This window comes from Vanacampus margaritifer, chromosome 3, assembly GCF_051991255.1.
Source record: "Vanacampus margaritifer isolate UIUO_Vmar chromosome 3, RoL_Vmar_1.0, whole genome shotgun sequence".
In the NCBI taxonomy this organism is placed as follows: Eukaryota; Metazoa; Chordata; class Actinopteri; order Syngnathiformes; family Syngnathidae; genus Vanacampus; species Vanacampus margaritifer.
The window spans coordinates 18,065,807-18,079,877 of record NC_135434.1 but is presented as its reverse complement, the minus strand read 5'-3'; the positions used below and the strand labels follow the sequence as shown (position 1 = coordinate 18,079,877).

At 40.0% G+C, this 14,071-nt stretch overlaps 1 protein-coding gene across 1 annotated transcript; it reads right to left on the bottom strand.

Annotated features, from left to right (window-relative positions):
- Positions 1 to 864: 864 nt before the first annotated feature.
- On the bottom strand, positions 865 to 12,672 carry pik3ip1 (phosphoinositide-3-kinase interacting protein 1). Its single transcript, XM_077562368.1, has 6 exons — positions 11,781 to 12,672; positions 11,515 to 11,625; positions 10,873 to 10,989; positions 7,016 to 7,186; positions 6,857 to 6,935; positions 865 to 2,061 (listed from the first exon to the last, which is right to left on the bottom strand). Exons 1-6 carry the CDS (start codon positions 11,881 to 11,883, stop codon positions 1,842 to 1,844), a joined length of 801 nt encoding a protein of 266 aa, XP_077418494.1. The 5' UTR covers positions 11,884 to 12,672; the 3' UTR covers positions 865 to 1,841.
- Positions 12,673 to 14,071: the final 1,399 nt, after the last annotated feature.

The following is a 14,071-nucleotide window of genomic DNA, read 5'->3' as shown; positions in this document are numbered from 1 at the left end:
AGGCCAGAGAGTTGTTGTTGGTTGGTTGGTTGGTTTATTGAACATATACAAATTAGAGCTGTTTTTATCAGATCAATCACGATTAATCTGCACATGCTCATCCTCCTCTTTTTCTAATCAGTTAATTACTTGCATAATTTAAAATGAAAAAAAAAACAATAGTTTGACATGAAGAAATATTCTGAATGTCATACGCAGACATTTATTAAACGCTTTACTTTAAAGCATGTAGTTATGTTTATTACACAACCTGTGCTACCTTTAACAAAACCATCCTCTCTCAGCCTAAAGGATCATCTGGTCAAAATTAATAGTATGATTAATCTGCGTTGATAAATGATTAATGCGATTTTTTTTATTAATTAGTTAACGCTTTAACCTTGACAGCACTAATAAAAATATAAACTCATTACAAAATATAAGATATGAGTTGAAGTTGAGCTTAGAGTTTTACATCACTTCAACAGTGTGCTCCGCTGAAGTCTCCCCGCACCAGAACCGGAAATTTGGGTGCCTTATGACATCAAATGCGGAAGTGATGATTCAGTATTTGTTGTTCATACTACAGAATGGCCAGCAGGGGGAGTACAAGGTTTCCGTGTTGAGTACTGGGGTAGATGCCACGGACTTCCAACGTGCTGGTTTTACACATCAGCGCCGTTTCCGGCCAGTGCTGGTCGGGTTCCAACACTCGCACCACCACGCCCAACCGCACGAGGGCATCTCGGCCCACACGTCTCAAACCGGAAACGGAAACAAAGTTGATGGGTAAAAACCCGGAAGCCGTAAGTCCCGCCTCCTCCGTGGCATATAGTCCATAGTAATCGTCCGGTCTGTATCAATTTCTTCGAATGAAATTAAACATTCCAGTTTCCACATTTGTTTTTATTTCAGTCCCACTGAAAAGCAACCACACTTACAAATACAAGCACTTAAATTCAACGCAACTGCATTTAGGATGTCTGATATATGAAGACAATAAGTCAGCATACAAAACAATTGAACAGCAGTTATCAAACTCCAGTGATGTAGCAGACTTGGCGTGTTTAGGATGCAAACACTGTAGGTACATGCATTTTAGGAGAGAACATTAGCGGAGTGTTTATGTCACAAACAGCGTGTGGATAAAATGCCAGCAGGCTCCTGCAGCAGCCGTGCGCTTACAAAGGCAGGACTTCCTGTTCCGCCTGTGCCTGCTGCGTGCGCTGTGGGGCAGTGTTATGTCATCCAGAGGACCAACTTAACTGCCTCTCATGCTTCCTGAGAGAAACATATTTCCTGTCGCTCCTTAACCTGTGGAACTAAAGCACAGCTTTCTCTCTCAAAAGTACATTCTTAAGTAGAGTACCATGCTAAGGCATTTGTGGATGGGGAAGTGTTTTTGTAGGCTTTTTTTTTTTGCACTTTATCCTGCCTTTGAGGAGGATGCCTATTTTTACACGTGCCCATCTGCAAGTCCACCCTTTATACAAATCTATACACAGTATATTTATATACATGGTTATCCCTCGGCACAGCCAGCGGGTCAAAGCACATGGCAATTCATCACATATTCGTCATTAGGGAGTCCACGTCCTCCGTGTAGTATGTACAAAACGATGGACTCATCTCATTGTTATAACACTGACGAAGTCTCTGGGACTCCTAATAAAGAGCTTACTTTTTGGTTATCACATATAACAAAACACACCTCGTTTGCAAATATGTCAATTTTGTCTCATGTTGGCAAAAAAAATAAAAAGAAACAGGACGCGGCAGCACTTTTCAGATCAAACTGCTTTCTGACTCCAAACAGGCATTTTGGTCCACTAGATTATTAGTACATATTCCCAAATCCTGCCTCACGCTCCAGGTGTGCCCGCTTGCTGGCCCATGAGAGGGTCGGCGCCCTCCGCCACCTCCTCCTGGACCGGGGTGGTCTCACACTCGGCCGTCACCACGATGGTGTTCTCGTCCACCAGCTCGCACGTGGGGTTGGAGAAAGCCGACAGCGGGAGGGTGATCCTCTGCATCTCGCGCTCGTACACTCGCTGCTCGTGCTGCTTCTTCAGGTCTCGGCCCCTGTACAAGCACACACAGTGTTATTTGATCAATTTTCTTAAACCATAACAAGGATAGTGAGGCAAGTTTTTAGGACTTTTTTTTTTTAACACACTGGAGCATTCAGATATGAGTGACCCGACTAAATGAGTTTCAGGCACTCTATGGTAACAGTGAACTCAACTCACTTCATAACAAGGAGCAATTAAACAGGTAATAAACCAGTCTTACTTCAAGCTGTTTGTTGCAACTCGTGGTTACTAACAAACTAAACATAAACAAAAAAAAAAATACATTTTATATATTGAAAACAGCAGTAACTTTGCTAAGTCATCTAGCTTAATGCTAACACATAATGGAAAACACTATAGGCAGGTAAACACAAAGCATCTGTGTTGTGGTCCACATGTAGACACAATATGGTTACCTTATGTGAAGAAAGACTATTTTATTTATCTTTTAAACTAATATATGCAGGTACTGCTGAGTTGTGACGTCTACTCTGTATGTTGTCTATTATACTGCCCCCAGGTGGCCAAGGCACGCATATCAGAATGAGCAACTAGACGATGTAAAAATTGTTGACATTCTATTTAATTGTGCCATTACTATTTTTATGATCTGACATTTGAGTGTCTCAACTCTTATCTCAAGGCATAACTGTAGTTTTTTTGTTTTTCCTTAAAAACGAACAGTTAATGTGTGTTCCTGATAACGCGCACTACAACATGGCTGCTAACGGAGAAGTTTGTTTTCAAAAAGCACAACCAGTGTTGCCAAGCTCTTATGACTACAAGATGACTAGCGACTTCAACTCCTGCTAAGAAGCACAAATCATGGCCGTTGTTGTTTGACATTGCTTTTATATGACAATCACATTTGATGGACGGCAATCACGCCGAACATTGCTAAAGATGAGGTAGGTGTCCGCTTACAGTACATGCTGAAGAAGGAGTGATTTACAGACCTGTTGGAAACTTTTGAGTTGAGGAATGTGCTTCCACGCTATCGCTACAACTCTAAATGAAAGTATGCATTTCTATGAAAGTTGATGCAAGTTAATGCTGCGGTAAAAAAACATATTTTCAAAGCTTGTTTGGTGTCAGGAAAACTTTAGAAAATCCCAGAAGCGAAGAAAAAAAAACTTGCTTGCAATATTGTTTTGTCATTTGCCTTTTCTATTTGTAAAGGGATTTTTTTATTATTATTAAAACTGGAAAGCTAATTATAATTAAAACAATTGAGTTAAAATAAAAGGTTCACTATGCCCTAGACAGAATAGAATAGAATACACTTAAAGAGCTACAGTAGCTTGCTAGACAGCTAAAGTACAGTATACCTGTAGCTAGTTACCTAGCTAACTCACTTGACAAATAGTTAGCTCGCTAGTCACAGCTCGCTGGATGGAAGGAAGAAAGGCAGGAAGGAAAGAAGGATAGATGGATTAGACAGACAGTTAAAGTACCAGATTGAAATTCGTTCTCTGCATTTAATCCATTCCCCTGAGACAGACAGACAGACAGACAGACAGACAGACAGACAGACAGACAGACAGACAGACAGACAGATAGATAGATAGATAGATAGATAGATAGATAGATAGATAGATAGATAGATAGATAGATAGATAGATAGATAGATAGATAGATAGATAGATAGATAGATAGATAGATAGATAGATCGATCATAGGATTGGGAATCTTTGAATGTCTCACGATTCGATTCAGATTTTTTGGTGTCTGCGGTTCTATTCAGAATTGATTTTCGATTAAGGACGATTTTTGATTCTAAATGATTTGATTGACAATCCAGTGTGACTCGCTAATGCCAATTAGCGCGCTACTCGCGGCACTTTTATCACTCAAAAGCTCAACGCTGAAAACCCCCCCACAACTTTTATTGGAATAACTTGATCGTGACTTTTTCCTTCTACTCTCTAATGTGGCTACAACTTAACAGTGTATTAGATCGCGTGGAACCACACTGCCCCTCAGTGGCCAAACCGGGTACAACATGAACAGCGCGCCAAATAAAGGCACACTCACAGACAAAGGCAAGACAGTATAAGATAATTTAAATAATTAAATAGATTTTGGGACATTTAAAATCGATTCTGAATCGTACTAAATGAGAATCGCAATCCTTATTTTTTGTCACACCCCTAATAAGATCATACCCCAGAGAACTCTAAAGTCAAATTCCTTCTTCAACAAACATTTTTTCCTGGAGCACACACATTGCCTGATACATAATTCCACTAGCTCTTGATCTCTGCTGTTTTTAATTGCTCTGCAGAAAGCTCGGGTCGCTCAGGGCGAAATTGTTATGCACATTAGCAAGAATAAAATCAGTGCTGAATTTGAAAACGATTTCATTTAACTACTGTACAGCCCAAGGCGGACTCGTGTTTACGTGTGAGCCTCGGATAAACTGCTGTGACGTGCCTTCAGCGGAAACGGTGGCAGATGGCGAACGGGACAAGATGGCATGACTCATCTATTTTGAGGCCGAGCCATATTTGTGCTGATCAGCATCCAAACGAGACAAGTACAGTTGTACTCGTCTGTTTTTCTGTCCATTCATTTTCTACCCAGCTGACTTTGAGTAAGAGGACGGATAAAACCAGGATTGGGCGCCAGCCAATCACAGGTCACATGCAAACAACCATTTACACTCACATTCACACCTATGGTCTATTCAGTCTTCAATGAACCTAACATGCATGCTCTATGTAGGCATTGAACCCAGAAACATTGACTGTGAGGCAGATATGGTAACCACATGCGGGCCATGCTGTTCTTGGACATAAAAACCCATTATGTAACATTCTCCTCCTCCAAATTAATCAGCCTCTAAAAATAGACAACAAATAAACAGCTAAGCTGGTAACCAAAAACAAGAGCATCTCATAAATGTCTCTTCTACATTATCCTCTTTCCCGAGAATCTAAAATCAAAAAGCTCTTTAAAAAAAAAAGACTTTCATTTCCTGCCATCCCCCTCAGCGTGTTCTTTGTGGCATTGCGTGCAAATGTGCAGCAACAGAGACAATAAGTGCAGCTGATGCCCCCCCAACACACACCGCCATTAAAGTTAGCTGGGAAAAAAGACATTGTGCTTCTGTAACTTGAACTGTCGCCTCTAGCAGTGCAGCACACACACGCGCGCAAATGAAAGACTAGACGCTCTTCTTTCACCAGGAAGAAAAAAAAATCCACCTTTTTCTGTTCTTTAGTAATCAACAGGAAACAGGAACATTTGGTCAAATGCAGCCATTTCTTTTAAAAGGCAGAGAAAATGAGATTTTTGTGAAAATAAACATACCAAGTAGAAAATCAATTTTGATGCAATTTTTTTTTTTGCTTTTATGACACATCTAACTGCTAATAGCTGAATGTTTATGAAATAAATTGAAAGATAAATCATGTGAAAATGACAAACTATTCATTGTAGTTGAAAGATAAATGGATAAAAAGAACACTTGTAGCCGAGTTGAAATTATCCATTCATTTAGATGGAAAAATTGAAGTAATGACAGTCAGTTGGTATTAGCATTTTAGCAAAGTACAATGAATACACACTCACACGCACATACACACCCACATACAAAATAAAAATTAATAAAAAATTAAAAAAAATATATAAAAAAAAAGAGAGAGAGAAAATGATGATGACATGTCAAATCGGTAAAATTACTGAATGAACAATACTGAGCTCCCCAGAAAAGAAGAAGAAGAAAAAAAGAAAAAGAAAAGTACAGTCGGAGGTGGGATTCGAACCTACAACCTCTTGGTTACTGGACAAGGCAATTTCCCAAATGCCCCACTGAGCAGTCTCAGACCGCTGGTAATGATAATCAGTTGTATGTATGGAAGTGGGCGTGGAAAGTGGGATTTAGAAAAAGTTCAATGTCAGTCCAATTGAAAATGAATGTGGAAAGGTTGATATTTAACGTTAAATTGTGCCAATACTGTAAGTAATGTGGAATCAGACGATAAATACTATGGGTGTGCCCAAAAAATCGATTCTCATAAGAATTCTCATTTAATACGATTCAGAATCAATTTTAAATGTCCCAAAATCGATTTTTTAAATTTATTTTATAATGTCTTGCCTTTGTCTGTGTCTGTGTGGCTGTTCATGTTGTACCGGGTTTGGTCACTGAGGGGCAGTGTGGTTCCACGCGGTCTAATACACTGTTAAGTTGTAGCCACATTAGAGAGTAGAAGGAAAAATTCACGATCAAGTTATTCCGATAAAAGTTTATTTTTTTTCAGCGTGGAGCCGTCCTTTTGAGTGATAAAAGTGCCGCGAGTAGCGCGCTAATTAGCATTAGCGAGTCAGACTGGAGTAGATCATTACAATTCCTTGCACATCAATAGATTGAAGCAAAAATCATTGTCAATCAAATCATTTTGAATCAAAAATCGTTCTTAAGCGAAAATCGATTGTGAATCGAATCGCAGACCCAAAAATCTGAATCGAATCGCAGACCCAAAAATCTGAATCGAATCGTGAGACATTCAAAGATAATAATAAATACCCCAGAAGGTGTGAAATTTTTTAAGCAAGTTAGTATAAATTGGAACTATTACGTGGGAGTTGTTTCATAGCAAAAAATAGTGGAGAATAAAATGCTTCCAACATTTCCAGGATTTCCCCCCATTTTCCTCACATTTTTCGTGGAAACATATATTGAATATTTTTATTTTGGGAGTTTGTAAAAAAAAAAAATAATCCCAATGCATTTGAATGGGCAAGTACTTTTCCCACAATTGCATTCTTTTTCTCCTTGATGCACTTGCTCATTCACTGACCTTTTGTAGAAGTAGCCAAACGTGATGCCCGCCCCGAGAACGATGATAACCACCATCATGACGATGCCGAGGGCGTAGCCTGAAAAGGACATTAAAGCAAACAGCAAGTTATAGTCTATAAAAGTCATGGTGTATATTTTCACAAGGCTGTCGACATACCGAGCGTGCCCAGATCCTTTTTCTTTTTGGGTCCGGTGCGCACCCGCTGGCTGATTCCCATCACTGGCTGCACGGCGGCGGCGGCGGCATCTCCCGAAGATGAGCGCGTCTTTGATGAGAGGTCGCTGTCTGGGGAGGGAGTGGTCGCTCCTGGCTCGGTGGAAGTGAGCTCTGGAAACACAATAAAGCAGCAGAACTGTTAATGACTTTTAAAGCTTGGAGCTCTGCCAATGTGTCATCACATTAGCCAAAGCAATCAGTCAGTAAGGATTGCTTTCTAACATTGTTACTGTATTTCTGTCCATTATCCAAGGTGCATCTCGTCAATATATGTAGACAGTTTAATGGGAATTATTGAAGATGCGGAGTCAAATTCATTATCAAGCAGCTATAGTGGACTCTCACGAGTCCATCACTTGAATCGTTTTCCACAATATTTGTCCTCATTGAGGTTGTGGGCAAGTTGGAGACGAACATCAACCGGTTGCCCCAATCACATTAAGACAAACAATCATTCAAATTCACACCTTTCTGTATGGACAGTTTAGCGCGGAGGTGTCCAAAGTGCAACCTGCAAATCATTTATGGGCCACTGCACCTTTTTTACTGGTATACCACATATTATAATAATAAAATGAAACGCTGCCCGCATCAATAGGTTACGCGAGAACACATTTAAAGACAGCATACTATTTTATTGAATGGAAAAATAACAAAAGTTGATTGTTACAAAACATCAACAGTCCATTTTGAAGTCATGTTTTAAAATTTTTAACGTTAAATAATAATGATATAAGATATTGAAAAAAAATTCAGATGCAAGAAGTGGCACAAGAATGCACACTGAAAAGTTACCACTGTATTGCATTTTCAGACTCTGAGTGGCACCTTTTTTTCATAGTTTGGCTGGCCTTGCAACTTATACTCAGGTACGACTTCATATTAAAATTTAAGTATGGACTGGATCCCAAAATCCCATGTGGCAGTAATGCACCAAAAAAGTATTTGCCAACTGCCAAAATAAATCAGAAGAAGAACAAGAGGGTAGAAGTAGAAGAAGAAATCATGTCGACTAATGTGTTCACTCATTCACTACTAGCCATTTTCACTGAAGCCACCCCCTTCGCTCCCGGCTGTTTTACTGGATTTTGACCGATTTTGCAAGGCCTACAGAATATTGTGTTCTATTGCTATAAAAATATGGAACATACCAAAAGAAAGATTAGGGGGGAAAAGTATATTTGTATCGGTTTCCGTTGTGCAGCAATTAGCATTACAATATAGCTAAGTTTCATCATTATTCACAAATCTGTTTAAAACACGGGGGAAAAGAGCTTGTTGTAACATGGCCCTGGTTGATCTCTTATACTCTGCTGCCACCTGACTGTCATTTTTGTATTAACTACCATTGCTTTAAGACACCTTTTTCAGGTCAGAGGCTGCATCAAAGTCTTCTGTATGCTCGAGCATTTAAAAAAAAACACGAAAAACGTATAAATACGTTTTTGGGACCGCAGCAATATTTAAAATGGCATGTAGGAGCAGATGAGTTAAATTAGTGTGCAGCTTTTGCCACAAGGATTTACTATTTAGAGCACCAAAAGGTGACCCAAAAAAAGCCCAGCCGTGAATTCAAGCGTTGACCATAATGTGATCCATCCATCCATCCATTTTCTTGACCGCTTTTCCTCACTAGGGTCGCGGGGGTGCTGGAGCCTATCCCAGCTGGCTTCGGGCAGTAGGCGGGGCACACCCTCAACTGGTTGCCAGCCAATCGCAGGGCACACAGAGACGAACAACCACACTCACAATCACACCTATGGAGAATTTGGAGTGTTCAATGAACCTGCCATGCATGTCTTTGGAATGTGGGAGGAAACCGGAGTACCCGGTGAAAACCCATGTAGAATTCTAATTAAGGTTAGTCATTTAAAGCTTAAAATATTTTATTTTTTCCCATAGTTATAAGCGAAACTTTTGAATCCAACCAGACCTCATTATCTGCCGTCAACACAATTAGGGAACGGGGATTTTTTTTAAGTTGTGACTTAATTCCGAATTGGTGTTTTTTCTTCTTCATGATGCATTTTTTGACTTGGTGTGATTTATAACCCAAAAAATACAGTACTTACCATTTTTCATTTGATTGTTTTATAGCCGATAAGTGTTTTTCATCCAAATACTTACGGTAACTTTGACCCTACAACTGTGTTAGGATAGGATAAGAGCAGGTTCTGACTTGTGTACAAATTGAGTTGACATTGCTGTAGTGAACTACTACTGAATGGAAGCCTGTCGTAAACGAAGGAATAGCTTTCTCCCACATACCACTAATTACCAGTCGATGCCTTTTGCCTCCTTCTCCTCAAGTGGAAATTATAAAGGAAGTTTTTTATCTTATGAAAGTGGTTTTGTGTTCCCCCAATGTACCGCACGCAGTTCATTGTTCGCAGCCACACTATAAAACTGGATTTTTATAGCAACTTTTTTTTGTTGTTGTTGCTTTTACAGTATACCAACTGTAAAGTTCTCACAAATGGGAAAGGAGAGCTCATTTAGCCGATACACTTTTCAGCGATTTCGTACACTTTTTCTTTTATCAAATACGATTTACAATGTGTTTAAAAGGGGAGTTTTTTTTTAAAAAAAAATAGCTTTTACAGTATACCAACTGTAAAGTCCTCACAAATGGGAAAGGAGAGCTAATTTAACCGATACACTTTTCAGAGATTTCGTACACTTTTTCTTTTATCAAATACGATTTACAATGTGTTTAAAAGGGGAGTTTTTTAAAAAAAAAATTAGCTTTTACGGTATACCAACTGTAAAGTTCTCACAAATGGGAAAGGAGAGCTAATTTAGCCGATATACTTTTCAGAGATTTCGTACACTTTTTCTTTTATCAAATACGATTTACAATGTGTTTAAAAGGGGAGTTTTTTTCTTTTCTTTTTCTTTTTTTTTTTAAAGAAACATTTTCACCTATTGTGGCTGGGTCTGAAATGTGTCCTCCGTGATAAACGGGGGTTCACTGTATAAGTTTAAATATTGATTTTGTTGTATAATGTGTAGAGAGAATCGAGGCACTTCAAGTGCGAAATTAGGCTTGATGTCTTGATGTGTGGTTTCTGGTTACTGTTGCTCCGATAACGAGGAGAGTGTTGAAATCCTGCTCTTGCTGAGCCGTACGACTGCAAAACATTTGGGAAAAGATCTTCGGGGAAGGAAGCAGCGGTGGAAAAAAAAAGGCTCTGCATGCTCATATGCTCAGTTGGCCTTCTCACATCTGCGCTTTAACATTTTTCCCACATCACCCATTTCCTTTGCAAGCACAAGTCGGCTGTTTACAAACTTGACTTTTAGAAGTGTGTGACATCATAAGTGGGACGGCCAATAGGGTTCTGTCTCCGAGGTGAGAAGGCCACCGTCTGCCAATGAGGCGCGGTGTGAGGCGTGGCAAAAAAATAAAACAAGTCTGGCAACTGAACTTCGTGACAAAAAAAATGTTATTGTGTGTTTGAGACCGGAAAGAAACGAAAGGCCAATTAGACTACACTTAACTGTGATTTAACCAACTGAGCTACTAGTTGTTTTACTCTCACATTGATGTTTACTTTCACTTGGATGATTTAGGATGAAAACCAGTGATCCAGCAAAGTTTTAAAACAGGCCGCCAGCTTTTTCCAGGCTGACAAACAGAAAAGTTTTGGGAGCTGCACAAAAATGTCATCTTGTTCCTCCCGGAACATAACTCACTTGTAAGCACTCCAAATAAATCAAGCAAGCTGTTTGTTTGTTTGTTATCATGGAGTTTTACCACGATTTCCAGTTTTCAAGGAAAAGAGGTCAAAAGTCACCTTGGCATGTCTCGATGGAACAAAACTGCTTCTGGACCGTCCCGTCGGGGCCGGTAATGTAGCACCAAGGCCTCTCAGAGGAGTCCGGATTTCGGCAGTAATTGTGATCTCCCGCACCTACACCAGGAAGGAGCAAAACAGCACATGTCTCTTACTGATGCCCACATTCAAACACGCACACACACGCGCGCGCGCACGTGCTCTGGCTGCCTAGCGCTGGACTCATTAATCATTCACACAACTTCATCACACAACAATGAGCAAGCCGCCATTGGGGACAAACTAAAGAAAAGAAGAAGCAGCTGCTGCTGTGCAAGGGAGGCCATTTAACACCATAAACACAAACATGGCTGTCCACGCTGTTATGAAAGCCATTTGGGAATTTATTTCAGATCCATCTTAAGGTTATAATAAAAACATACTACTGCAAACTGTACATATAACTAGTAAGACACAGTTGTTGCTATACTGCACTTAATTGTCTTACTAATGAGGAATGCTGGAATGGCTTTCTATAGGCTTTGCATGGCATCACATTTGGTTCAGTCTCGGTCATAATGTGCACTAAAACACTACCAATCAGATGCATTATTTTTCATGTGATCTATTGATCCATGTTAACATGAGATGTGCTGTAATTACCTGTGTGTGGATCATACTGTGTGGACGTGTTGGTCCAATTTAGACAAGTCAGCCCTGAGGAGGAACTCTGCTTGTGTCCTCTGTAGCCCTCTCCATTGGACTCAATGCATTCTGCACAATAACAAGTTAACATGTGAGAACAGTCTGTAATTAAAGCAGGATGAGAAACGAGGTGTGGGGTGAGATCGACTTTTTTTTTAACCAATACATAAGACAGAAATGTCTATAATGTATTTTTTTTTTAAAAAAGAGCGTCGGCTACTTACCTTTTTGGTCTACATTTAACACGCTGCTGTCCACGAAGGCTGCGCTCAAGAAAACAACATGCAAAGACAGAAACATCCTGCACGGGTGACGGATTGAATTCATTTCTCAAGATATGTATATTTTGTAATGAAAAGAGAAAGAGCCTGTGCTGAGGGCGACAGACACACTGCTCTCCTCGAGGAAAGTCTCAGCCCTTGTTTTTGCCAAAAAGACGAGCTCCCCTTTCCTAGTAAACAGCCTTCGGCTGGAGGAGGAGCTGTGTGACGACAAGCGGCAACAACAAGCAGAAGAAAGACACACCTCCAGGTCCTAAAATCCTCACCACGTTCACCATACGACTGTCCCGACATACGCGGTTTCTACGTTACAAACGGAAGCAATTAGCTAGTTTGCGCAGCGGCGGAAGAATACATCGCCATGGGAACTACACTTTCATTAAAATTACTGTTAAATTCGTTTTTTTCCGTTTCAGTTAGTTATATTCATGGTCTCCAAGTGCTGTCAATGTGCTACTAACTGTAATTATGGCATTTCAAGGTTTCAAATTATGTGTAATGAACTAGTTTTGTCAGCGGCGTAAGGATTCGACGTCAAGCGCCGACCTGCACACGAAAACACGCTCAGCTACCACAGAACTTACTCTTTTTTTAATTGTTCGTATTTATGGCCTACAACTTAAGTGGTTTTCTATACAAATATTAACAATAATTATGACATTTCAAGGTGAAGAATGTCATATAATAAGCTTGCGTAGCATGCAATGAGGTTATTTAACTATTTTATAACCTCAATTTCATAGTATAAACAACATAAATAACACTTCCAGGCCACATAACATACATGTAAGACAATCAATGAAAAACAGCAAGTAGGGCATAGCTTCCGCATGATGAAGCAAAAGGTTAGGGTTAAGTAACCCTAACCTTCTCAGCCATAAGTCTGGCAGTTACTGAGTGCCTTGCTTGTGCTGTGTGTTTTATATGCCTGGAAGGGTTTTACATACAATATTTACTGTAAATATGACATTTCAAGGTTACGAATTTGCTGGCAATGAACTAGAATGTGAAAAGGCTTTGTGATGTGCTTCTAGTTTTTTTCTGCGATTGTTTTAGATTTATCGCATAGTGCTTACTAATATTTACCCTAAGCATGACTTCAAACAAGGATACATTTCAGCTTGTGTATAAATCCCGCTTTAGGACCGAATCTTTGTCGTAAGCCAAGGACCCCCTGCACATGATTGTACACATACAAACGTGTACGAGCATGCACTTACAGTTGCATACAGTCTGGAGTGAACATGTCAAGTAGTAGTAGTTCACACACGCATATTTACAATTAGTACATTATAACTGTAGGATTACTTTTCATGTCTATACATAGCTTCCCATCTGATTCACATTGACTCATTGCTTTCCATTTATAATCCAAGTGCAGTCAGTCCTATCTGGCTCTAAGTACGCGCTCATGTGTCCGTGTGTTCTTTCCCTGCAACTCACGAGGCCTGTTTTTCCACTCAGCCATAAAGAAGACTCTGCAGAGGCCAAGAAATGGCAGCACCCGTGCTTATATTCCCTTCCTTCATCACTGTGCATTGTTGGCAGTGTGCACAAAGAGAGCAGCCAACTCGTGAGTCGTGACACGCTCAGCGTTAATCAGGTCACTCTTTAACACAGAAGTCAGACAAATTTTCCGGCAATGCCCTGTGCAAACACAGCAGCATCTGTGTGCAGCAAGTTTACCAATACCTCTCAACAGCACCCTGACAATTCCAAAACAAATTGTACAATGCAGTAATTACATATGGGCTCTTTAAGAGGAAGGATAAACTGATGACACAATGGAAAAACACCCCCTTGTGTTCCCAGTCCAGATGGTAAACATGTGCTTCAACGTGTGCACACAAACCCAATAAAAGCACCTACTTGGCATTGTTCCTCGTTGCCATAGCTCGCTCTCTTAATTAAACAGGAAGCAGGAAAGCTGCAGAGAGGTCAGAGAATCACATTTAGTGGACACAGAATCACAATCTACTTTCAAGCTGCACAATGTGTCACTACTGCATATGCATAAACACAACCTGTTGGATGAGTCACAACTGTCTGTTTTCATGTCTTTGAGAAACAAGCTACAAAGAACACGTGAACCCTCGCATTGTGTTCCCTTCTCGTTGTCTACTTGTGGCGCAAAGTTGAAGCTTCGAGCTCTTTGAGACAAACGTTGGTCATAGAAGTGAAAATAAGACATTTTAAACGTAATGACTCATTTTTATACAACTTAAAAGAAAACT

Coding starts and splice junctions, on each gene's coding strand:
- pik3ip1 (XM_077562368.1), bottom strand. CDS start 11,883: ATGAATTCAATCCGTCACCCGTGCAGGATGTTTCTGTCTTTGCATGTT. Junction 10,990..11,514: donor ACAGTATGATCCACACACAG/GTAATTACAGCA, acceptor TTCCTGGTGTAG/GTGCGGGAGATCACAATTAC. Junction 7,187..10,872: donor TTCCATCGAGACATGCCAAG/GTGACTTTTGAC, acceptor TTGTGTTTCCAG/AGCTCACTTCCACCGAGCCA.